This window comes from Fulmarus glacialis, unplaced genomic scaffold (genome assembly GCF_000690835.1).
Source record: "Fulmarus glacialis isolate BGI_N327 unplaced genomic scaffold, ASM69083v1 scaffold11881, whole genome shotgun sequence".
Classification (NCBI taxonomy): Eukaryota; Metazoa; Chordata; class Aves; order Procellariiformes; family Procellariidae; genus Fulmarus; species Fulmarus glacialis.
The window spans coordinates 21,118-47,958 of NW_009190908.1; the positions used below are offsets into that span (position 1 = coordinate 21,118).

A 26,841-nucleotide genomic window follows, 5' to 3' on the forward strand; every position below is an offset into this window, starting at 1 on the left:
TTCTGAAAAGCATTACTCAAAAATGCCAAGTACTCTCAAACAGATTAGGTAAGACAATAAAGAATTACAACAGCACTTGGAACGTACCAGCCAAAGAATGCCATGGATGGCTCACAAGTGCTCTTTTCTGCTTGACACCTAACATGCTGGGAGATGTAGCTAACAAAAGTGACATTGTTTTTTGTTTGTTTTTTTTTAATTAATTGCTGCAGCTCATTAATGCAACTTAATTATACTTATATTCCCCCTTTCCTTCAGCCCATTCCCTCCCCTCAAAATTATCCTGTCACAAAAAAAAACCTTCCATCAGGATGTTGCCAGGCTTGTGCCTGGAATAAGCGTGGCTGCTCAGTGAAGAAGGCAGGTAGAAAACCATCTGTGATCCATGAAGAACTAGGCATTTTCCAGTGCCCTGCAGCAGGTTTCAGCTGTGTATATGGCTACACCAGTGTTAATTTAATGTAGATGGGCAAACCCAGAGTAAGCTACAGCTGCTCTGAGAATGGCTTGGCATGTTGAAATGGGGCTAAGTTCCATGTTGAGTAAAGATTTGCTGATTGTAGTAGTTTTTAGCTGTTCAGCATTATAGGAGTTAGGTCACAGAACACTGAAATCCAGGACAAATGGCTACTGCTAAGGTGCTGTCCATGTCTAAAGAACAGAGAATGAGGAAGGGAGTCCTGGATGGGTGGGGAGGGGTGGAAGAGAAGGGAAGAGCTCTCACTATAACTTAAAAAAAAAAAAGCCTAAATAACTCAAATGTAAATAGCCCCCACCTAGTTCTATACAGGCAGGGGGGAGATGAAGTTGTGTTAGGGGATTTAGGCTCTTTTTTGGAACAAGGGAAAGGAGAACGGCGAGAAGCTAACTACAAAACATATGAAATGTCCCAGGGTGTTATGCAGTGCTTCCTTCTTTATGGATCCATGGCGCAAGGAAGCAGCTCTGACATCAACTGTATCTCTTGAGAGAGGCTCTTGGTGAACTTGTTGTGCCCAAGGTCTTCAGGCCTGTGCCATTTATTGGCTAGTACCACCAGACTATGATAGGAAAGGTTCGTCAGGGCACTTGGAGAATTAAAAACCAACCACATGGCCATTCTTCAATGTACAGTCATTGCATTTGAAAAGAAGACAAGGAACAAAAAATGGGATGGAGTTCACCATCCTGCATTTCCTCTGCCAAAGATGCAGGCCACAGGGGATTATTTCCTGCAGCACCTTTGATGGTGGAGTGCAAGGCTTATCCATCCTCTGCTACTTCTTTATTTACGCAGGCCTGCAGGAGGAGAAAAAAGTGAAGGCAGGGCATCAATGTGGAGCAAGTACTCAGTTGCTTACTTAACAGAAATGGTGTGGAAATAATGAGGACAAATTTGATTCCCCCCCCCCCCTGTTCTGGGTTTTTAAATACAGATGAGGAATCAGATTGAGAGCTCAAAGGTAATGTGGTTAAGTAGTCTTCAAGTCTGGAAAGAATGTTATGCGTATACCAAACCTGAATATACTGCAGTTAGACTAAGGAATAGATATGAGCCAAAGTGTTAGCTCTACGTATCCTCAGCATTTGGAGCTGCATAAAATTTAGTTAGGAATTTTAAAAGCTAGGGGTCATCTCTAGAATATCAAGTAGCTTCTTGAAATTGCGATGATGTACTTTTTGTGTAGATGCAGCAGTGTAAGCAGATCTACTTTTGTAGCCAGCAGTAAAGATGAGTGAATGTTTTCAACTGAAACATCATCACCTCTTAAAAATGCAGCTTCAGGTTGATCAAAACAGTTTGCAAATTCCTGTTGATATTCAGCAAATTGTTTGGGAAAAAGTCTACCTAAAAGAAAAGCAGAAGCATTTTGTTTTGTGTGTGGTTTGTTTTTTTTTTTTCCCCCCCCTCTCCTCAAAGCAAAGTGGGATTTTTTCCTGTTCAAGTAAAAGTTTCCTTTGTAAAGTATTCTGGTCATCAAACAAAGTTTGGAGGGGGTGGGGGGAAAACAATCCTAAAGGAGTTTAGTTTCTTCCCCACTCTCTCTCACCCGGTGTTTCAGTCTGGATTTTGGTTTGTTTTTTTTTTTTTTTTTTTTAATTGAGGGATGTTATTTGTACCTGTCAGTTGATCTACTGAAGAACCTACTTTCAACCTATAAGTGGATGACTATTACATGGGGTCTAGTTCTTTAATGCTGCATGCTCACAGCTGCTTCATGCCTATGGCTAGCAGATAGACTGCACCACAAAAGAATTGATTAGGGAGTATTAAAGTGAGCAATCACCAGCTGGAGCCTTAGATCATTCAATTAACCAATGCCTCCTGTTGCTACCCTATCAATACTGAAGTCTACATCTGACAAAAGTCACACCCTATGTTACCCTATGGTCCTTTCCACTGGTAGATCTGAGGAAAGCAGTCAGTGAAATCTGGCTACACAACTGAAATAAAATTAAAGCTCTTAAGCCATAAATATAATGTAGTACTTGGGGTGCCAGATCACAGTGAGTGTTATGGACAGGAACCTCACAACTGCACAAGTCACTGTCTGGCTGTATAAATACAGTCTTAAAGGCAGGGAGAGCTATTGCCCATCTCTCTATCTTTTAAATAAATAGAGGCTACCTCCTGTCATCTGGCGGGTTCTTGATTTAGCCTAAATCATGTACAAAATCATGCTTTGAGATTATTCTGCTTTAAAATTGAGACTGCACAGTGCTTCTTTCTGAAACAGAGAATGATGTCAAAAGACTGAATGGATGCAGCAGGCAGGAAGTGCTGACAAACTATGATGATCTGGGCCTCCTACTGTCTTGGCAGGTATTGCAGGGTACTTGGAGATAACAGCTTTAGTCAGAAACTTCAAAGCTAAGGAAGTTAACCCTTCCACAGTTAACAGTGCAAGAACGCTTCCTTGCTGCAAATGATGAGAATTCTGTTACTATAAGTGAACAAGAAGAAAAGCAACCTGGAGCTGATGTCCTGTCCTGTGCAGCCTAAGAGGAGACAGTGGTGCAAGCAGGCATGGCCTGAATTTGAGCTTTAGCTAAGGAAGGGTAAGAGCTCAGCCTTTCCTTCCTGAAAACTCATTGGAAATGTTCCCTTTTGGCCTCAGGAGAATAACTTTGGTTTTCAGTAAGTGATTTATTATCCTTTAGCTAAGTACTTTGACCCAGAAACTCATGTGCTGAAGACTTTAGCATATCTTCTATCGAGATTCCTAATAAATTATTATTAAATAATTAGTGCAGTTCCTTGATTGGTAAGCAGCAGTGAGATTAAGGGCAATTCTATTACACAGTAAACTTTCAGAACAACTTTTTCATGATAATTTGAGTCTCTTTTACTTAAGCTTGTGACTTGAAATAGGAACTACACAACCAAACCCCCCTGGAGTCAAAGAAATACAGAACAGAAGCAGTCGTGGAACCTGAAACAGAAATAACTGTATTTATAAAATGTCATTGTTGCTATGTGAGTGTTGGAGGTGCTAATTAAGATGAAGCACACTTAAATCATGCTTTTTTAAGCAACAGTAGAAGACTGGTGGTTGATTGTTGTTGTTGGCTTTTTTAAAAAAGAAAAATAACACCTAGCTGTTGATAATTTGTGAGGTTTTCCACAAACTGGAGACTTGCAACTGAAGTCAAGGAGGTCAGTAGATTACCATGATAAAGCTGGGAGATAACTGGACTGTGGGCTGGAAGTACGTATTATCACTAATAGTTTGGGGAGATGTTTTTTCCTCCTAGTAGGAGGCAAAGGTATTTAAGAACTTTTCTCAGTGCAGTGGATGGAAGCTGAAGGCCAGAAATGGAACGTACATTTTGAATACTGAATTTAGCAGCTGATAACCACTGAAGTAGGCTGCCAAGGAACACAGCAGTCTCCCTTTAATATCTTTGAACTGTGACAGCATATTTAAGTTATCTAACTCATAGGCTGCATGCTTAATGCAGAGGTTATAGGGGTTGGTCTTGGACTTAAACTATGCACATCAGTCTAGGTCAATGTCATTGTTCTGTAGGGCCTTCAGATCTATGAAAATTTGTAAATTTGGAGAGATGAAGAAGAGAGACTAGGGAAAAATGCAAGCCAGGACAAGGGAAAGGGCACATTGGGAGGTGAGGAAAGAGAGTGATCTCATCAGAAGAGGATAGATAAAACTGGAGTGAATAGGATAATTCTATCAGGGAATAGAAGAAAGCGATCCTGTTAAAGAGTTGTGGCAACAGGGCAAGTGCATTATCAGGAGAGCAGCTAACTACTGACAATGGGCTGATGCCATCCTAAAATGAAAGTTCATGGTTGCAGATAGCTCTAAGTCAGTATTTATAGAATAGATTTGGTTTCATTCAGCATTTCCTTCAACAAAAAGGAGTTAAAAACAGAAAGTCCATGTTCCTGACCCCTAGCTGTTCTATAAATTTAAACTTGAAAGAATTTGGATGTATTTGTTGTTTTGCATCTTCTTGAATAGGATATAAAAAAGAAAATGCCTTCAATCATCATCAAATGATTTTCACAGCAGGGCAAGGGCATCTGGCACTCAGTACTCCAGACCGAAAAACTCCATGGCATCATTAGTTGAGAATCAAGTATCTGTTCCTCCTCTCACTCTCATTCATACATGTGGAAGAAGGGCAATAGCTAGGCTGAAATAAATAAACAAAAATTGCTATTTGGTGGCTGCTGTGAAATTTATGGGGGGTCACCTTATCTACTTGCTCAGCAGCTGTTTTCATCTCCTGTTAGCCAGAAAGAAATATTATATTGTGTTGGCAGAAGCTATCAATAGATAAGTGATGGTGTGAAGAATGGGACTGAAGAACAACAAAATTATCTGTGTACTTCATTAGTAGCTTACCATCTTATCGAGACCCTTGTAAGGAAGTTTTACATTGCTAGCTTCAGTTCATATTACAATCTTCCCATATAGAAAACTTCATTTCTAAGTACTAGCTTCTTTCACAAATACAATTTGTCATTTTAAGAAAAAAACAGCCCAAGCCCCCTACTGTAAAAGTGTGATGTTTCTTCTTGCTGTATCAAGCTAGTAAATCACAGAGCTGCTTAAAGCTCCCCAGCTTCTGCAGACTATGGAAAATTCCATCCCACTGTGACAAAATGAGAGGGAAATCAATATTTAATCTCCTGTAGCATCCCATCTAATAATGCTATTGCACCCCCAAAGTTACAGGGAATTTAACTGCTTTGCAAAAATTACTTGTTGTCCTGGTCGTGTGCTGCAGTGACAAAGTGGGTAGTAAGTCCATGCTACACTAGCGGGGGGCATCTACAAATCTATTTGGGGGCAGTTTTTCTTCCTTCAGCCCCACTTTTCTTCCCCATCCTCACATCCTTCTTTTTGGCAGGACTCTCTGGTAACATTATTCCCAAAAAACAACCTCCCTTAGCAGCTGCTTTAAAAGTCTTCTGCATGTTGAACCGCCTTCTTGCAGCTTGTATCAAAAATTCAGATCTTATTGCTGCTTTAAACAGAAAATACTGGCCTTTATGTTTGAGAATCTCATTAAGAACCAGCTTTTAAGTGGACTGCGTGAAAGTGTGATCTTGTGCCTTCAGCAGTGGGGAGGGATTATCAGAGGGCAGAAGCTGGAATTCAACAATGGATCTCTATTAGTGGTATGAGAGGAGCTGCTGTAGACAACTCCCCTTTCTGCTCCCTGCTCTCAGCTGAACTCTTGGAATGCCCCACACATAGAAGCCTCTGTTCTTGTAGGCAACAGAATTTAACAAAAGAAATGAAACCTTAAGAGCAAACCTGTGCTATCCTGCATACAAACCATCTAATGCTTGGTTTAATTTAGTTCACTGGTGTGTTAGCTCTGCACCCTACAGGTTCCCTAGAAGTACAAGCAGATACAAGGAGACCCTGTATCCAAGACAGAGTCAAATTTTGTGGTGCTACCATGAGAAGATTATTGGAGGATGACAAAGACATGGCCAGTGATCAAAATTGCATGGATGTATAGGTCAGAGTTCAGTTATGATTGTCTGTGCACAGAGCTAAAATACAGCTTAAATAACTAGATGTTGCATACATTTTACCCCAGTAGAGATTTGTCATTGAGGCTCTGCCTGACAGACCACAATTTAACCTTGAGATTGAGATTCATATTCTGCTATCGCTACGACTTACTCTCAGTATCCACTGAGGCTGACTCGTCCTTCCTCACAGCTCCTACCTTTACCTGCTTGGGCACCATTCACTGCTGAAAAGCCTCTCTGCTTCTTCAAGGAAAAGGCATCAAGCAGTTTGTTTACAGTAACATCCTACAGCTGGCCCCGCTGCTTCCTATCAAACAGCACTGCCATAAGCCAAGTACGGCAACACCAGCTTCACCCTGGCAACCTAGGGCTGAGCAGAGGCAGTTTTACCCCTTCTGGTGTCCCCTTGCTCATTCCTTCCATGCCTGAAAAGCCTGCTGGAGAAATCAGCCTGCAAGGAGGAAAAAACGCAAACCTGTGGCACCCTTGAGCCATAAAACTAAGAGGCATGCATAGCCTCTTAGCACAGGAGATGATACTTACAGGTATGTCTGCTTGAACAAAAGGTTGGTGGGTTTTTCATTGACATGGTAGAGAGGAAATGGATCAAATCCACCAATGAAATCAACTGAAAAAAAATCAAAACTCAAATAAACAAACAAACATGGCCAGAAAGTTGAAAGGAAATGAAAGAGAAAGTTGGTGCATGTCATGGCATAACACAAAAATTAGTGAGAGAACAGAAAAATGATTTTTCAGGTATGGATTGCCTGGTGGAAATCTCTGCCTGTACAGACCTCTTTTCCAGGACCTCCTGGGATGGGCAAGTGTGCCAAGGAGGAGATTCAGCTAACACAAGACTTAAAGCACAGAGCTAACAAAAGACTCCAGAAAAACAAGAGGGCCTCCCTCAGCCTCCTTGGATATTGCCACCATGCTGTGACTTCACACGAGAACTGAGCTGACAAAGCCTCAGCCATTCAGCGATGTGCTGAGAGAAGGAAGCTGGAGAATGGCTCATGAATGAATGCCCCCGGAGAAGTTGGCAGCACAGTAATCCCCATGAAGGTTATATAGTCAAGTGGGAATTTTCTTGCCCCACTTGTCTTTCCTGCAAGACAGACAACAGCAGCTTTGGAAAACTGCAAATACCTCATTATCTTCAGCTCTGATATTTTTCACGTCCTATCTGCCAACTCAATTGCTTTTACTTGTATACAAATAGGAACAATGCTTCCCTTCTCCAGTATTCACATAAGGGCAATGTAACTAAACAAGGAAAGCTTTAAGTGACAATTTCGTTAGTAACCATAGAAGAATTTTCCAAGCCTCTCTTAGTTCCCCTGAAATTAGGCCAAGTCTATATTACTGAGCTGGCCAACATAGCCAGGTCAGTAGGGGCATGATGTGATGTGACTTGTGACTGACCTGGTAGGCCTTGCAAAAACCTTTAAAATAGATCCAGCTTAGACCACTTTTTGGTGCCAAGTTAGTGTATTTTGTTTGGAAGTGCGAAAGTTATCCGGTTCAAATGCCATTTAAAAATAACTGGAGAGTCTTATTAACTATATAAATGCCTGTTTATTTTTCTTTCCTGAAGGTGGCACTATTATTTTAAATTTTAGCTGAAGAGTTTTGGTATTTTTAAGTGAACAATAGAAAAAATATTTACTAAATATATTGGAAGTGAAAAAAACCCGCCTCTTAGAATATATTTAGAAACCCAAGGACAACATATTCTCACAAATTCCATCTTGATGGATAGCTTCATGCCGATACAGTGATTTTGGAACAACTGTCAGTTAATGGACGAAATCTGTAGACATTCTAAGTTAAGTGGGGGGATAATTCCCAGTAATTCCAGGGAGACTTGACCTTTTCTCAGCCACCTTTGAAAAAGTTTGAGTATTTTAAAATCAAGACAGTCTGCAGTTTTAAAAAGCAAATACTAACTATATTACCTCAGTTGTGGAATGTCTAAATTAGGAAAGAATTGCAATTTTCAGTAACTGTTTAGTACCTTGAGCACCCAACCATGGAAACACTCAAAATCCAAGTCACTTAAAAAAAAATCTTAACTGTTCATTGTTGCAATATATTATAGTGCATTAGCACATCTAAAATATTCTTGCCCACAATTCAGCATTTTCTCATGAAAATCACGTTAGTGTGAGCTTCCTGATTAATGTGCCTCAGCACTTATAATTACTTCATGCTGCATATCAAAGCAACATTTAAAGGAAACCACAAATGGAAGAGAAAATTAAAACGCAGCTCAAATTTGTACAGGTCACTGGAAGGATCTACCACTGTGAGTGTGAAATATTGATGGTTTGTCATTGTTAATTATTCAAGCTGGCATTTTAACTCCAAGCTGGGAAACTGGGAGGGAAAAGGAATTTGTTAGTGGGAAAAAAATATGTATCCTGAAATTAACTACTCTGCGTTTCTAGATAATGCTTCCTTCCATGTGGTTGCCTCTCCTAACAGATCCCTGCTATAAAAATGAGCTCTGTCAAGTTATTACTTTACAATATTCAAAAGTGGCTCAGAACTCAAGCTATTTAGCTAATAGAAGAGCTATAGGGTAATTTTTAAAATATTACTTATAATGTAGCCCTTCCGCTAAGTGCACTACCGAGCTCTAAACAAATGATCAATAAAGTCAGTAGAATGAGTTCAGCCACACAGGAAGCAGCTGAAAAACATGAGGACAAGTCAGATAAGCAAACGCATCTCATCTCACTCCTGTGAAATCAACATTCTTCACATACTTTCAAATATTGAGTTCAAAGTTGTTGTTTTTCAGCTAAAATCCATGCCAGCTGCTCTTTAAAACAACAAAGCTACTTGCACAAAACTAATGAATGTCTTAAAGAAGTGATACTTAGATATAAAGCCTTTGGATCAGATCCTTACCTGGAGTAAACTGGCCTAGACTCATTGATTTCAGTAAGACTTTACCGATTCAAACATGCTGAGAATTCAAACACAGAAGGGCAACGCATTGCCAAAGAAATCAGACTTCCCATTTATTTGAACCCTATGTGTCCGTTCTTTTGTTTGCAAAATTACTGCTCTCAAAGGGAGTTTTAGAAGGGCAAAGTAATCCAGGACCAGGTTATAAATATCTGGATAGATCCCACAGACCCAACCACCCATATCATTCCTCTGAGTCTTTGCTCTTTCACACATATCATGACACTTAAGATATTTGTATACTAAACGTGAGAGTCAGCTCCTTCCTTCTCCTTGTAATTCAGATACAGTACTTCCTCTGCTTTTAAATTAAGTGGTCAGGTTGGTTCTTGGCAAGAAATCTCATGCTCTGCTTCATCCTCAGCTTGTGGCATATGATACTCAGCAGGTGGCCTACTTGAGTACTAGGCTGTATTCTTTGTTGTAGGTAGTCCTAATTACAATGGTAATATTTCAGTGGCATTAAGCTATATGAGCTTGAGAACAGAAAAAGCTGCCCAATTTCTCTAAAGCCTAGCCTGAGTGAGTAGCCAACACCAAGCTTTTTTGGCTGAAAGAGTAGCAGAATTACAGTATCTAACACATGGTAACATAAAAACCTCTCAGTAAAAACAGCTGATCCTTGAAAGGTAAGTAGTGCCATATCACATAGATGGAGAGATGGAAAGAAGTCTGATGGCAACTTAGTCCTGACAGACAAACATCTGAGAGAGAAATCAAATTTAATAAAACTTTGCCAAGGGATCTGTTGATAAATACTTACAGCTGTCTTCTTCTTCTGTAAAAACACTAACAACGTAACAGGCATAGACAAAGCCCACCAGCTGGAAAATAGAGAGAATAAATCATTTTAGCATCAATCTTGCGAGACTGGTCAAAACCCACTTGGCACGACTTCAACAGCCAACATTTACTGTCAAGTTGGCAGCATTACTGTAATGGTGGAGCCAACTCGTATTTGCTCTAAGGTAGGGGGTGCAGGTGTAGGCTTAAGGGAAGACACTGTTGGGAGCATACTCAAAGGACCAAACTAAAAACTTGCAAGACCCATCCTCACCTTCAGAGTAGCAGCCTGCTGTTGCTGGAATGATTGGCAAGAACATGGGCTCGCTTTGTTGACATTGAAACTACTGTGCTAAGTTTACTCTCTAAGAAATGATGAGGATGCAGGAGAGTGCCTTATGTAACATTTTAGACAGACTACGTACAGGACAGACACACAGACATACAGGGGTAGGTTTTATTAACAGAGGTCGAGGGACAAGAACTGGTCAGCTCTATATTGCTGTCATAAGGGGTATGCAAAGAAAGAGGAGTTTCTTTGGTGCAGGAGCTACCAACAAGATGTGAGTAGTTTTTATGCAGATGAGGTAGAAACTTAGTTAACCATAAAAATGGTGACGTACTGCCAGCAATGTTCAGAGACACTGAAATCTTTAGTAACTTAGGCTTGGAGAGCAAACATTCATTGGAAAGAAATCCTAGTCTTACTCTAGCTCTACAATTTCTCAGGTTCTTTCTATCTTTGGAGAATAAACACTTCTGCACGAACTAATCAAGCATTGGACCTACGAAGTAAATGGGCCAGAGCACAGTAAGAAACAGACAAGACAATAGCAATGGTCTTAATTCACAAATTGCATAGGTTAGCAGTATATTGCCACCTCCTGGGAAGCAGATAGAAGCAGGGAAGGAGCAGTAAAACAACAGGGTGCCTCTCAAGTAACAGCCATCCTGGCATGGTGTGGCCCTCATGTCAACCCATTGCTCAGTGAAGTCTTTAGAGCAGAAAACTAGAGTGAACATTAAAAAAGCAATTTAAAGTAGCCTGGTGGGTCTGTCCTTAGTTGGTGGTTTGTAGAAGCTCTAAAGCATCAGAACTGCCTCATTCCATTTCAGTAGCGAGTTGTTACTCAGCCTGACTAGAGAAACAAACTTCTGGTACTACGGGAGTTAAGCATTCTAGATCTAGCAGGTTTTTATTTTGCTTTGCCTTCTTCCTGTTAATCAAATATCCTCTCCATCCTTCATTTTACATCTTACATAACACCCCACTTAGCGAGATCTTGGTTGACAGTAAGTGTATTAGTAAAGTTATTGTGAGACATAATTGTTTTCCACTGTGAACTCAATTCTTTTGAACAAGAGTTAGAATGTAACATACAGTGACTCACTCTAAGGGAAGACAGAATGATGCATGGTAGGGCTTGAAAAGTAGAGTCCATTCATTTTTAATATGACAGAAAAATATATCACATCTGAAAACAAAAGGCAAGCTAATGAGATTTCTACTGGGGAGTTATAAGGATTCGTGATTTCTCCAGCTCTCCCTGACAAAACACACCTTGTTAGAAGGAAATGGAATGTTTTTGCAGCATCACTAGACCTTGTATTTCCTTTACAATTTTCTATAATCATCTGAAAGACAAGCCAGCTCGCTCCTTTCCTCTTGGGTGAGCCTTATGGAAGCATATCCCAGTACCTCAGTGGAGGACAGGTAGCTCTACACACTCACTCATGCCCCTGCTGTGCATTTTTGAAACCAGGGCTGCTTCATGCTAAGTTTCTATGAGCTACAGAGGACTTCATGCAGGAAAAAAAAAAAAAAAAAATCTTTCTGGGCATGATGGTAACTGCAAAGTCACACGCAATGGCCAGTCTAATTTTACCTGCTGACTTTTAGAATTTCCTCTGAGTAGAACCATTGCTTTTTAAGGCAGACAAAAAAACCCGAAAACCAACCAAACAAACCCCCCCAAAAATCAGAATAATCAGATATTTTTCTTCTCTTCTATTGCTTGTACTGTGCTAACAGAAAACCCGGGGATTTTTTTTATCTTTCTGAAGTTTGTGGTAGTTTTGGGGCAGTTTTGGCAGCCGGGCAGGAGGGCTGCGGTCCCGGCCCGAGGAACTGGCCGTGGTGCTGACGCAGCCCCCGAGGCTGCTCCCACTTGCCTTACGTCATGAGTAGACTTGGCTGCGAAATCAGCAATCAGCGCTCATCAGCTGGGCTGTGCTAGCTAACGACGTGAACACTTCTAGATACTCTTCGAAAAACGGAGTGCTTCAGCTTAAGTGCTTCAGCCGTCCCAGCATTTAGTGAGATGTCTAACCACTCGTCTGCACAGTGGTCTCCGATGCAAGTGTGTTTGCTCTTGCCCTAGGATCAAATTAGGAGTGTGGTTACACACATCCTTTGTACTTGCTCTAACATTTTTATAGTATGAAGATCCAGCCTTTTACATTTTACAGGATATGAGGTCAAATCATGCAATTTACATACACACAAATATCCAAGCAGGAAAAGTGTACCTTGAATGTGTGCCCTAATTCCAAGGGAACTCTAGGAAGGTTTTCTCTTTCCCCAGATTTTCCACCATGCCTCAGAGTAGGAACTTTGGGTTAACAGCTATGCAAAGTGGCAGCCCTAAATCCATTCACTGTTATCATACTCTATAACATACTCACAAACCTTATGTGATGTCAGTGTCAGGGAACTCCTGATAGTATTAACAATGAAAATGACTTACCTGCCCAGTTTATGGGCAGAGTGCATGAACGATTATCAGCTATACTGTCACAGGGAACCTGTTAAACCTCTTGTCATGGTTTAACCCTAGCCAGCAGCTAAACACCACACAGCTGCTCGCTCACTCCCCCCACCTCCAGTGGGATGGGGGAAAGAACCGGGAGAGTAAAAGAAAGAAATCTCGTGGGTTGAGATACGAACAGTTTAAGTATTGAAATAAAGTAAAATAATAATAATAATAATGATAGAATATACAAAGCAAGTGATGCACAATGCAATTGCTCACTACCCACCGACTGATGCCCAGCCAGTCCCTGAGCAGCAATCGCTGGCCTCTGCCCAACTCCCCCCAGCTTATATACTGAGCATGACGTCATATGGTATGGAATACCCCGTTGGCCAGTTTGGGTCAGCTATCTTGGCTATGCCCCCTCCCAGCTTCTTGTGCACCTGGCAGAGCACGGGAAGCTGAAAAGTCCTTGACTATGTAAACACTACTTAGCAACAACTAAAACATCAGTGTGTTATCAACATTCTTCTCATACTAAATCCAAAACACAGCTCTATACCAGCTACTAGTAAGAAAATTAACTCTATCCCAGCCAAAACCAGGACACCTCTGAAAATTGTTCACGGTTAAGAAGCACCAAGCAAGCAGTAAGATTGACTTGGGAAGTTTGTTTTGCACAGAAATTAATGCCTCATAACCCTCAACCATCATTCCTCTTACCCCATACTTTTTTCCTTTTATGATTAAAGTGACCTTTTGCATTCAGAAAAACAAACCAACCAACCAACAGCTAGTGAATTAAGTGAACTTCACTAAATTTCTAATTCCAGCTCCATTGGAGTGGAGGGGTTTCTTTTTTTATTTCTTCTATCTCCTGGCTTTGTTTCAAAATTACCTGCTTAGTGTTTAAAATTTACTTTTTATTGATTTTATAATCCATCCCTTCTTTACATGAGTTTTATCAATAAAAAAAGTGTTTATTTAATGGCACTTTTTGTTCAAAGAAGTTTTACTAGTCTTGTGACCTGGCCAGAACAGGAGTGTTTCAGTGGCAAGGAAGGAAGAGACATACAACATAAACATGAATTCCATTTTTATATGGGCTGACCTAAACTATAATTAAACATATCACCTCGGGGATGAAGTTTAGCAGCAGTTAACATAGAACAGAAAGCTTCACAGAGGCCAAGAATTTGGAAGTTCACTCTTGCTCAGAGTGCCATCTTGGTTGCTGATTTCAATACGAAAGACTGTTTTAAGCTCTACTATCCCAGGGAAATAGCAATAATTCTTAGATCTTTGCAAATGATGTAGGGGAGGTGGAAGAGGAGGGAAAACATCAGTGACGTAAAATGACACTAAGCTATTACTCTAATTCCCCAAAGAATGTTCTTGGGCTTTAGCCTCTGCTGCTGTTTCTCTACTTGTTTTGCATGTTTAGTACCAGCTTCCTCCAGGCTGCAGAAGTATCCGATTAAGCTTTTTATTAGGAACACATGTTGTAGGCAGGTGTGTTCAGTCAGCCTGTCAGACAGCCTGGGAATGCACATGCTGCCGAACAAAAGAGGCTGGAGCTGGGATGTCCCGAGCATTCTGCAGGCAAATGAACAGAGCAGGAAAGACAGGAAGAGACAAGCGTGCCCAAAGGGAATGAGGAAAACATAAGTCTGTACATCCCTCTGCCCCTCAGTCATCTGAAGTTAACTTTTTAATAGCGAGTTGAAAAGTGTTCACAAAACAACAGCACTGAACTAAAGTGCTGGAACCAGAAAGACTGAATTACAGCAAGACCTACAGAAAGGGACCAACTGGCTGCGAGCATGCAAAATATGTGAAGGATGGGAAGGCAAATTCGAGGAGGTGTTACTCTTGCTTGTGTAAAATCTTAGCTTTAGTCTACATCTGTCCCAGTGAAGATTCTGGGCTCTTCAACTCTTCTCTCAATAGAAAAACTTGCCATTGGTTTTTCCACCACAGAGAATATGTGCAGAGTCTCCTCCTTCAGGACGGATGTATTTAGGTTTCACTTCTAATCAGAGCTAATGAAGTGTGTATGCTCTCATCAGTGCAAGAGGGGGAAAACAAAGAGATCTCTGCCACAAGAAAGCAAAAAGCCAGCTTGTGAAAGAGCTATTGTGACCAGATAGCAAAAAGAGGCAGTCAAAATCCTTTGATTCCTTGACCTTCTTTATTCTTTGAATGCAATTACAACCACTGAAAATCTAGCTTCTGCCAACAGCAAAGCATCACTTGTGCATTGCTTCTCACATAACATCTGCTGTCAAGGCTTGCATTGCCGCCTTCCTGGGAACCTTCCAACCTGTCACTCTGAGTGAAAACAGCAGATAGGCAGGCAATGAGTTCTCTCAGTTGGGAAGACATTTCCCATTTCCATCCCATTCAATGGAGCCTCAGGAAAAGCCTAACCCTCCCCACTCCCAGAACTACCATATGGACAGCCCAGAGCTATGCCAGGTATTTCAAAACTAGAAATCACTCCTCTCCCCGCTGGCTGGCAAGTTGCGGAGATGCAAGATGAATCCTTGTTAAGATAAAAACAAAGCAGATTTCTTTTCTTGACAAACCAGTTGCTGTTGCATTTCCTAATTGCGTTGGTAGGACTAGATTTACAGGGACATTTCTGTAACCGTACAGACTTTAAGATGTTGTTACAATAAGCTTTTTCCTCCAATGTGTTCCATGCTAAAGCACTGAGAAAGATTTTCATACTGGGCCCTACAGCTACTTGTATCACACATGGTGACTGATATGCCCAAGCTTGATCGCATTCCAGATTAAAGGAGTTGCTTTTGCCTTCAAGGAGAAGGCCCAAGCTCTGAGCAAGAGCAGACTGAGACCTTATGTATCTTCAAATGTATGCCCAGGAGCAGGATAATATAGTCAGGAGGAGTCAAGATGACAGCCAACACTGTGCTCACCATATGGGTTCAGGTTTGCTTTCCCTCTCCTTTGGCACGCAAGACCAAATGCAGTGAGCCTTACCCCAAGTACACAATACAGTGCACTACAGTTCCTCAACAGTCTCAAGGAATTGGTACTTCCAGAAAACAACCAAAATGTCCACAGCTGGGTACCGCATAGTTAAAGAATATGAATTTCACACTACCATATCTGGAATAAAAAAAAAAACTACCACAACAGAAAAACCCCCACACAAACCCCCCACCCCACAACTTCTAAAAACCATTAGGCAAAGCAAAAAGCTGCAGAAAGCACAATTTTGCCTGTCCCTTGCCCTTCTTAACAGGGAACTGACTATTCCAGTCTTAAATGTGTGGCAGACAAGGAGGGAACTAGGTCATGTCCCTTGCTGCATCCCCTGAGCCTTCAAGTTCCTAGTCATGTTTTTTATACTATCGATCTGGTCTCCCTGCCTGTCTGCAACACAGTACCTGCCAGGCACTCTGGGGAAGGACAGCAGCCTGTAATAAAATCTGCCTTAAAATGAGATAAAGAGAACAGAAAAAGGTACTGGCAGGGATCAAAGAGTTTGACCCTCAGAGACTAAAAAGGGAGAGAACTGGCTGACTGTTTTCAGGCAAGGTCTGAGTGAGAAAGTGAAAAGCTTGCTTTCTGCCTTACCTCAGCAAAGCAGAGAGGAAAAGCTCTATTTCTCCCACTACGTGACAAAATTATACGAGTATTTCAGAGCCAGCAGGAGTTACAGGCCTGTGGCTTCAATACTCTACCTTCATTACAGGAGAAGTAGAAATTTAGTTCACTCTGCATAGCTTAGCCCATACAGCTTTCTTGCATACAAGTATTTTAGCCTCATTTCCAGGGTTTAGGATTCAAGAATCCATTGCAACTTAAGTCTCAAGGAGAAGGAGAGAGAAAATATTTACCTAAATCCTTTATCTTACAGTTCCCTCCTCTGTCTCCCCATCTGGCCCTTTGTGGCATTTTGCAGATGCTCACAGAATATTGTCATGTGCCTTTGGGAAAAAGCAAAGGAGAAAACACTCCCAGAGACACAGACTCCTATATATTGGTGTGAACACTTAGCTCAAGGCCACGTGCCTAAGTTAGTAAGCTGCCATAAAACAAAGGTCTATTCCAAACAAACTCAGGACCATTTGCTGGCTGAACCTCTAGCCTGGGGCACAGGGGCTGGTGCCAGCTCAGGCATTTAGGAAGGATGCTAACAGTGACATACTTCTGCACTTTAAAAGTCTGGGATATTCTGACTTCAAAGTCTGTCAATCATTTCACCAAATTCAGGAACGCCACCAGCTCAGCAGCATCAATCCCATTCCAGCTAACGGCCCTTTATAAAAGACAACAGGCTTTATTCTTCTGGATGCATAGGTTTGCCTTTCTTACACACACGCATTGAAGCGACTCTCAGACAGTTTAATGCAGATCATTCTCCCTGAAGGAGAACTAACCAAATATTAATAGCCAGCACACACACCAGGGAGTCCATCCAACTCAGGAAACAGGAGCTTCTGTCTGCCTCTTTTTTGTGACATGGCAAGAAAGGGGTCTGAGTCTTCCCCTCTCCTGGTCACACAGATCATTCCAGCTAATAGGAAATGGAGGATCAAGACAGTGGAAAGTTGTACCAAAAACATGCAGAGAAGTACTTGGCACTCCAGAAGCTTGGAATTTCTCTATTTGTTATCCTCTAACATTTCATCAGGGCAAGCTACCCTTCTTTAAGCCAAAACTGAAAGCTGAAACGTGAACGTTTCACCAGTCCACTTAAAGCCATTTATACTTAAAGCCATTAACCACAAAGTAACAAACCAAAGCAGATTAGAAAGATGTGGGCTGCTAACTCTAATGCAGCTACAAAATACAAGAGTACTGATAAAGTAAGGGGAACAATGGACATTTTGTTTCAGTTAATTTCACAGACAAGTGAGAAACAATTAATTAACAGTGAACATTAAGGACATTGAATTACTGCAGGGTACTTTAAAAAGCCTGTGGAAGACTCCAATGAGGATAGAGTTGATGAAAACATTTAGTGCATATATCTGAGGTGTCAGCAGAAAGAAAATACGCTACTTCCTGCTTCCTTAAAGTTTCTTTCATTTTCTGGAGATAGGGATCTTCTCCCTTTTATTTCTTCACAACAAATGTGCACATATGTGCTTCGTCACCCATCACTAAGTCATGTGGAATAAGAGAAGTCCTTCTTCAGAAGGGTCTCCGTCCTTGTCAAAACATGATTTTCCGCACCCCAATAGGGATACAGAATGATTTGTTATTGTATGTGATGCATTACTTCAGGAGTTAGGTTGCTGGTATCCATTTCCAATTCTTTCAAGCAATATTGTTCATAAGAAAGAACAGGAGAACAAACAAAAAAACATTTACGGAGGCTTTTGCAATCAGATGATACAAAATGGGATGGAAAATATGGGCCAGTCTCTGTGCCTGGAAAAAAATAAAACCAAGCAGCATCTTGTCAACAATTGCTACCCCGCAGTGTTCTCAGTGATGTACTCACCGCGATCAAGATCTGGAAGGAGCTGTGCATGACCTCGATGTACCGATACTCCAGGGCACAGCCTATTACAGAGATGTAGGAATGGCTATCCAGCCCTTTGATGCCAGACATTGAAGCCTCCTTCCTTACACAGCCAGGACCATTTTCACTCCACCATGACTGGTGCCGGGAGATGTTGAATGTCAGGAGTTCACTGTCCTAAAGAGAAAAGTTGCCAAGAGATCTCCATTTACTATAAGAGTGTCTGATATGCTGTCAGATGGAGGTCATATTAAAACCAATGGAAAACCTAAAGTTTCCAAGATCCCCACCCTCAAGAAATGATAGCACAGATCAAAATATGTTGGCTTTATGTTCCTTGTAAGTATTTCACATGCAGGCTTCTGTGATGGGAACCATTTCTGAGGCAGTCCTGCAGCACTCCAACAAAGCTATTTCACCATCATGTAGCACACTTCAGAAGCAGGACTGAGCAGCTTCTAAATCAGAAAGAGTTTCTAAGCTGCAGACCCAAGAACACTTTGTTAGTGGTTCCTGCACCCAGAAAAGAACCCTCAAGTTTTGGTTTTGGGAGATTAACCTTGCAAATCTGGAAGAAAAAGGCAAACAAGGCAGCACTAAGCATCCTGACAGAATGATATATTATGGGTATGCTCCTCCCAGCATGGGAAGCAACACAGATGACTGAGAAATATGAACTTCATAACCCTAAAGTGAGTTTCAAAACCCAACAGATCTTCCTCTGTTCCTAACTTTTAACACATCTAACAAGTTCCCTTACCATTTCTGTCTGATTTTCTTCCACACTCTTCACATATGGTGCTTCTACATCTTCTGTTGACCTGACATACTGTCAGCCTCAGGTGAGATTACCCAGCTGAGCTGACCTCACAGTGATGATTGCAGCTTCTTGCAAACCTCTCCCCAGCAATTCCTTATCATCTTATCCCTGAGAGGCTTTTTGTTTTGCTCTTCTCATCTTTGCTAGTTCAATAATTTAAAACATGCCATTGTGGGGGTTACATAGTGAAATACCACACAAGTAGTACTGGAATTTGGTGTGCAACCAGGGGCTCATTTAAAAGTGACACCACTTTCCTCACACTTTAGAAAAGAGTGGTACTCGCTGTAGTACCCGGGAGAGCTTTGGGATTTTGAGTTTACAGGACATGGCAGCCCTCCCTGCAGACAGTAAAAGACAAACCTAGAACGGGCTGAATAGATCAGCAGCATCACTTCACAGATGAGTGCTAAGTGCTCGGTGCCCCAGCAGCCCTCACTTTGATGCAGAATCAACAACCCCTTTTGACCACAAAACAAGGTGAGGGGTTGGAATTTTTATTCTGAAGGATAGATTATAAAATTCTCAGGCAGAGAATCTATGTATCTCTACAGAATAGAAATAGGTACTGGATATACACACCCCACCTAACCATTACTAAAAGTTTTAGCACCTATCCATATACTACTTCACACTGCTCATGCCAGGGTCCTGCACAGTCCCTATAGAAAGAAGTGGCTCCCACAACAGCAGCAGTCAGAGCTTGGGGCATTCACACCTCCTAACATGGGAAACCTCACGTGGCAGCTCCTTCACCTCAGCTCCCTTAGAGTCAAGAGAGAAAAACAGATTCAGAGCAGCTAATCCAGGCTCCTGCTCTGAACTACCCTCTGGAGAAAGGACTTGTCTCCACTGCCAAGACAGGGAGCCTAGCCAGGTAGTCCTGTAGATACACTTTTCTGCGTCCATGTTTGCATCCAGGGGCAAACTTGAGTTACAAGAGCAGAAAATTTGAATGCCAGCCAGAAAACCTGTGAATAGAAACCAAGTGCCCCACTATACACATTGTGTAGGTACCCTCCATTCCACCACAGATACTCAAAAACAGTTTGCAGAGCTGTTACTAAAATATGCTGCAGGAAGCACAGGTTAAGAAATGTGGACAATTAAGTGAGAAGACAGCTGCCAAACTCCTGACATAATCACCACAACAGATGGAATGTGTTTTACAGTAGATGGAGCAGGGCACAGAGATGAAGTGCACCAGTGCAAAAACAGCCTGAATACCAAAGACAATACGGAAAACTCTATTAACCGTTGGGAGTTTAAAGGGAGCTGTCTGCATTTTAAAGGCTATGGGGAATAATTATTAGATTGGCAGCTACAGGATAATGCACACAGTGCAAGTTGCTGTGCTATCTACATTTCTAGAGACAGCTTTCTCTTCCAGCTTCTCACAATTTTGGCAGAAGAGGCTTTGGCTTGCTCCCTCTGCTGGGCATTGCTCTTCAGCAGCCCACAGATACCTCACATATCAACCAAATCGCATCTTTTCTGCAAAGCTTGTTCTTTCTCTCCAAGGTTTGCAGGTTCTGAGACACATGGATCTTCCCCAGTAAAAGCTTTTCCTCCTGGAGACAGCCAGCCCTCCAAGCCGCTGTGCTCTTCTCACAAGCCACTTGCCACTTTGGTTAGGGAAGGAAAGAATCATCTTTCTCAAAAAAAAAAAAAAAGACTCAATTCCTGCTTCTTTGCCTGGGGCGTCCCCCAATTAGCACAGAAACAAAGCTGTTCCACAGGGCACCACAGGATCTACTCTTAACCTCGGTCCCCAGGGCTTCCCTCTCCCAGCTCACAGATGGTGCCTTCCCAAACCTTCTGCCTCACTGATGCAAAGAGCCCCTTCAGTGCCTTCTCTACACCTTACAGAGGCATCTATGTGTATTTGGCAAAGTAAGAAACAAGCTGCTTTCCTTCTTGAATCTCCCTTTTGTCAGTACTTATAGAATTGGCTCTGGCTTAACTTTGCTGCAGAAGCCGAACTTGCTTGTGAATTAAGCCTGAAAAAGCAGAACAGGTGCTGGGCTGGAGGTAGGCAGGTGGAGGAACAGTAGGTCCTAAGCAGCACTCACTGCTTTTTGCTTACAATCACACTCCAGCTCTGCGCAAAAAAAAAAATTATACTTCAGTTAAGAACAGATTGGAAAAACTGAGCACATTTGGATTCTAAAAGCACCACAACGACTCGCACACATGAGCCATTCATCTCACAGATGTAAAATGAATACTGATTGCACACTGGGATTGTGGATGCCCTCACATTCACAGAGACACCTTTCTGAACAAGCATCTGTCTGGAGCACTGCAGGGCACGAGGACAGCATGAATGAAAGGGTTTCAAGATCCAAAGCAATGCCGTTCCTTTGCTTGTGGGCCTAGCTGGATGTCCTCGGAGGATATCTGCACTAATGGGGCACAATAAAAGAGCATTCAAGAAAATCACTTAATTGACCTCCAGTTGCTCAGTGCTTGCAGGGAGACTGGGGAAAAAAAAAAATCCCAGGATGTCTCCTGCGGTTTGCCAGCTTCATTTGCAAGGAGAGGGTTGAAGAGAAGTGAAACTACGAAATAGGAACAGCACACTAAAATCAGGAGAAAAGAACTAGTTGCAAGAAAGTTTAGGAAACAGCTGTTTCCCAAAACTTTCTGCAATGCATTTGAAGTGTAAACATACTGAAATACTCCCAAAAGTGGTATGCAGGTCGGAAGATGTTAATGAGTCCCAGAAGTGAGCAAGCTGTGCTGTAGGGAGAGCAAGCGATCTGTGTGTAACTGCACTCCCCCTTGTTTCTTGACAGGCTGCTATGTGAAGGGCTATCGCTTCCTCTTTAACCTTCAGCCTGAAGAGAAATATGAGCAAAGAGTGATACGAGATCCTTCTCGGGAGCATGTTGAAGGCCAGCCAAAAAAAATCACATACCACTATGAACTGTTGTAGCACCTGGTTGCCATCCATTTGCCATCAGTGTGAGAAGGAAGACAACAGCACTAAAACTGTAGTACCTACATTTTACAGAGCCTATTTTCTGCTCCCAGCCTCACCCCGCTGTGTCCCACAGGGAAGCTCACACCTACCTCTGACACCCACAGACCCAGCTGTGTTCATTTTCTAAAATAGTTTTCTGAAAGCAGTTCTGAAATTATTTTCCAAGTGATGCTATCAGGGATAGTTTTATTTCTTGTTGTTAGCAGCCTTCTGAACCCCCTCCCCCCAAATTTCCTTAATTACCAGGCAAGCCAGCACTATAATGGCTCTGGAAACAAATTGAACCCTGTATGGGAGCCCCCAGAGCTTGACAGCAGAATCATTTTAAATCTTTTCAGTTGGAAACATTTCTTATCAAAATAGGAAATATAATGTTTATCTTTTAGTCATGTGTGCTGAATAGCTGTATCACCCTGAGACAACAGAGAAGCACTTTCATTGTCTCTCAGCAGGCTTGTTGACAATGCCACAGCATTTAAAGGCCAAATCTCAAGCTTCCAGTTTCTAAATTTAGGTGGGGTTGAGGGACAGTTGTAATTACACATGCATTTATCCATCCTCCTCACGGTATTTTCTCCAAGTACAAAGTCATCCCAAGATGCCATCCAGATTCTCTGGAACACAAATAACCCCCCATTTGACTAATAAGGGCTGCTTCCATTTCAAGATGAGATTTAGACCACCACCGCGGCTCTGGATTCAGATCAAAGCACTGGGTAGACAAGAGAGACTATAAAGGAAGGGTAAAAAAAAATGTCACCATTCCAAGATGAATAATTCCAGAGGGAAAAGACAAAGGAATACATTGAAATACACAACACCAATTCCTCAAGCCTCTCTGAACATTTCTCAAGTACATGATGAAGAGTCAATCAGCATGGCAGCTGGACAGACAGATGCTCATATGTCTTAACAGCAGGATTTTAATAATTAAGTCAGACTGGGGGGTTGCAGAAGGGACTGTGTTTCACACTCGAGTAGACGGGGAGAAGCTTAACATGTTATTTCAAGCACAGCCTAGAAGCTTCAGAGATAGCTCCCAACAATTACCTAACCAAGTGGCCAGATGGACAAAGAGAAAAGAGGGAGATGGAACAGGAACAGAGCAGAGGAGGAGGAACAGCAATCTGGAAATTCGGCTGTGAGCCCGACGACAGAGCAGTGGGAGGCTGCATTTCCCCCAGATGCTGCAAGTGTGCTCAGAACTGTGAGCAGAGCAAGTCAGCAAGGCAATGCTGCCAAAAGCCTCTCAGAGGCACGTCACTATCTCACCGCCAGTGCTGAGAAGCAACCCTTCAAATCCAGATTGCTGTATCACTTGCCTGCTCATTGGCAAAGCACTTACAGGAAAGCTGGCATAGGCTATATGCTCAGGGAGGCCCTTGTGGCAACAAGGGAAGTGCTTTCTTAGGCACTTATGCTCATCCATTTGTATCTGGCCACCTAATGAAGTTCTGCTCTGCCATATTTCACACTCTTATTCCTACTAAGAAAAGATTACAAGATTAAAAAAAATGACAGGATAGAAATATAGAAATCAGGCCAGTTTAGCTCTTCCAAGAAGTAGAGAATAGACTCACAGAGCCAGAAAGAGCATTTTTCCTTTTAGAAAAAAAATAATTCAGGGTAGTTATAACTAGTGGTTAGGAGGTAGATGGTTAGTAAGTAGTTATAACTACCCTGAGCAGGGCTGGCCAGGACAGCCATTCTCAGGGTTTCCATGGCCAGGAGAGAGCAAGTACTGCTGGAGGAAGAGCACTTTAGGAAAAGATGTGAAAGACCGGAGGGAAGAAAGGATGAGAAGTAGTGGGCAGACAACCCAAAGGAGAAAGGAGTCAGGGGAGAAGTGATTGCTTGGTAAAGAAAAGCGAACAGCCAGCCTCCAAATCGCAGTTCAACAAACATGCACCTAGCAATCCATATTCTACTGATGACATAGAGTTTATAACTAAGAGAGTCTCTTAACCCCTTTGCCAGATTGCTTATGGACTGACATGGGACCTTACCTCACAGACCCCACAGCCGTGGTGCCCCTGGTTTCTGTTCTTTAGATCAGCCGGGCACCCAAAGCAAGGGGGGCACAGGAACAAGTGCCCATGCTCACCTCAGCCCTGTACTGTATGTCCCTGCTCGCATCCTGTACCCCCTCACCACTGTGAAATCAGATCTAGGCACCAGAACACAAAGAATTATTTGCAATAAGTGCACGTAACCATTTCCTCATTTTTTCAATTCTTCAGGCTTTTCCTAAACTTGCTACAGCAGAAACACTTGGACCCTTTCCCCCCTTTCTCACCCCACCTGAGTTATCACCTGTCTCAGTTGCACTGGGCTGTCATTACCAGCCACCAAGTTAACAAACTCCATTCTTTCTAGCTCACTGCCCTTTCTGCATTTTGTCATTATAAATTAGCTAGCTGCTGACAGAGATCTCCCTGGCAGGCTGCCCTTGTCAGGAATACAGAGGGGCGAGCACGGCACTGGCAGGAACGCTACTCTCCCACTCCCCCAGCTCCCTCCCACAGGCTCACCAGGAATTACAGAGCAAACAGCACCTGCAGACCTTCCTCAGAGCTATCAGCCCCTTAAGGGGCTTGCACAGGAACAGGGTCCTGTCTGAAACACTCCCCAGCATATTCATGCTTAGTCTAGTAGTTAATGAGTTAGTGTTTACCTGACCAGCTCCATCAGCCTCACTCCACCAAAGCCCTTCTTCTAATATTTGCAATCTACCTGCTTACTGCCAGGCTAATTACAAGCTTTGACTTTGACTTCTTACTAGGAACTAAAGGATGGCTTCCTCCCAAGGCCCCTGAGGGCACACAGAGGTACCTGCTCCTCTGCAGCACTGCTGCCCTAAACCCCCAGCTGATACTGCCCACCCTTGCCCCCTCCAAGACCCTGTTCAACACATGTTCATCCAAGCCCAGGTGTCCTTCTGGGGTCTGATCCCAAGACTACAGGGATCAATAAGACTCTGCAGATGTCAGCTGGTTTTGGATCAGGTTTCTGGAGATGCAGTGGGAGAGCAACACTACTCTTGAGTCCAGCCTGCAAAGCACCACACTGTCCTACAGAAACCTTAATTCCCATTTCAAGTGTCTCTTTTGTTCTCATGTGGAAGTGAGGTTTTGTTTTGCCATTACAAAGACCCAAATAACTTCAGATAAAGGGGAGAAGGAGGAAAGAAAGCAGCATCATGAGTTTTTCTTACAAGACAGCCTTTTTAAGTGAAAGTAACTCATTAAGAACAGAGGCAAGGCTGTAAAGGATTTTACCACCTAACAAGCACAAATACTCTGTTGTTTTTGCAAGTTGCCACCAAACTAACAGCATGAATTTCTCATTGCAGCTCTAGAGGGAGGTCCACTGAGGTGATAACTTATACTGCAGCCCAATTCTATAAAAAAGTCCCCAATCAAAAGAACGATCCTGTAGGCTAAATAAAGGTTTCCTGTGTGCTGGCTTTGCTAAAAAGAGCCACAGCACAGAGCAAGGTTACGAGATGAAGCTCCTCTTGGAGCTCGGAGAAAGTGGAGTTTGCCATGCTGTTTGAATTGCAGAACAGAACCCAACATGTTGCAGGGCAGGCTGGGATTAGCAAACACAAGTAATCAGCTGGCTGGAAGCAAACACTGGCTGTCAGAGAAGCTCCCAGAGCAGTTTATCAAGCCAATATTTCCTCCGCTGAAGAAAGCTTTTAAATAGTTATGTAAAATTCTTTTTTAGTTGGTCACAGCCGACACCAAGATCATCTCAGGCTGAGCTTTCAGACCATGAGTAATCACTGTTTTGGGCAAGAACTCTCTCAAAGTTTCTGTGGATAATTGAGAGGAGAAATGGAGATTAATTGAGGAATTAGGAAGTTAGATTTTCTTATCTGCAAAGGATTTATGCTGTCACTCATGACTTGCTGTAGGCCTGATAAAAAAACCATAGTGCAGTTCCAATTATGACTGCAACTTAGATGTATGACCTGGGAATTTAGGCCAGATGTAGAGTGCTCTGAAATGAACCTGTATCCTATAATCACTCTGAGTCTGCTAAGCTACAGCAACACTTAGTAATTCATTGCTTACAGACCAGGCTTAATTTAGGGCCTGCCTCCCATTTTTATGATTTCTGACTCACCCCTCATTAAGCAGACAGCAATACTTAACTTATCTAGCCTTCAAAGAGCTTCACATATTAACTCACAACACCCCTGGCTAAGAGCCATGAATAACTACCACTGTACTTAAGAAGGAAAAATTAAGACAGGGAAGCCACATCACCTCTGAGCTGCATCCAGAGGAGATGCACCAGCCTCCCCAGCATCCCTCTGGTTTGTTCTTTGTTTAGCAGAGAGAAAAGCCTCTCCCAAAAAGTGCAACAGGAAATATTTTACCTGGTGTGGCCCCAACCAGATACCTACCCCTGCTGCTGAAGTGCATTAGGTCTTTAATAGGACCAGGAAGCAAAAAGATATCAAGAGCTGGTCGGGTATGGAGTTACAGCAAAGTGCTTGGTCCCAGTCAGCCCAGCCAGACTGAGTCCCTGCTGCAGCTCTTCCCCAGGACAGGCTGGCAGAGAGAGCACACTCACTGCTGCAGGAGGGCCTTCCCCTCCAAGCCACACACCTTCTTCCCAAGGTGTTATCAGGTCACAAGAGGATCAGCTGTAATCTAGTTAGCTCATAGCCTTCCTCAGCCACCTCTGCACCATGGCTGGGAATTAGCCCCCAAACCCCATCTCCCCTCAGGATGGCTCTGCTGCCAGGCTTGCTCTCACCTTTAAAAAGCACATACCCTTCCCCTCCTATGAGAGCAGGGCTTATTCCAGCCACTACCTGCATTCACCAACAAAGGACTCCAGAAATCAGTGTTAGATCCTCATTTTTACCATACAACAAGCAGTACTCCTCCATCCCCTAGTAAGGCAGCCCTCTCCATAAGCAAGAAGGCAGGACCTGCTCCCAGGCAGCCCCCTGCCCCTCACCATAACCACCCCCTCCCTCATCTCACTGCTAAACTCCATCCCCCC

General features: G+C 42.6%; 1 protein-coding gene across 1 annotated transcript; it reads right to left on the bottom strand.

Annotated features, from left to right (window-relative positions):
• Nucleotides 1–849: 849 nt before the first annotated feature.
• On the bottom strand, nucleotides 850–18,190 carry NKAIN4 (Na+/K+ transporting ATPase interacting 4; the record flags this gene model as incomplete). Its single annotated transcript, XM_009586487.1, has 4 exons — nucleotides 850–1,278; nucleotides 6,539–6,623; nucleotides 9,738–9,798; nucleotides 17,993–18,190. Coding segments are annotated over 4 exons (354 nt in total), but the record flags the coding sequence as incomplete, so codon positions are not given.
• Between the last annotated feature and the right edge of the window lie 8,651 nt (nucleotides 18,191–26,841).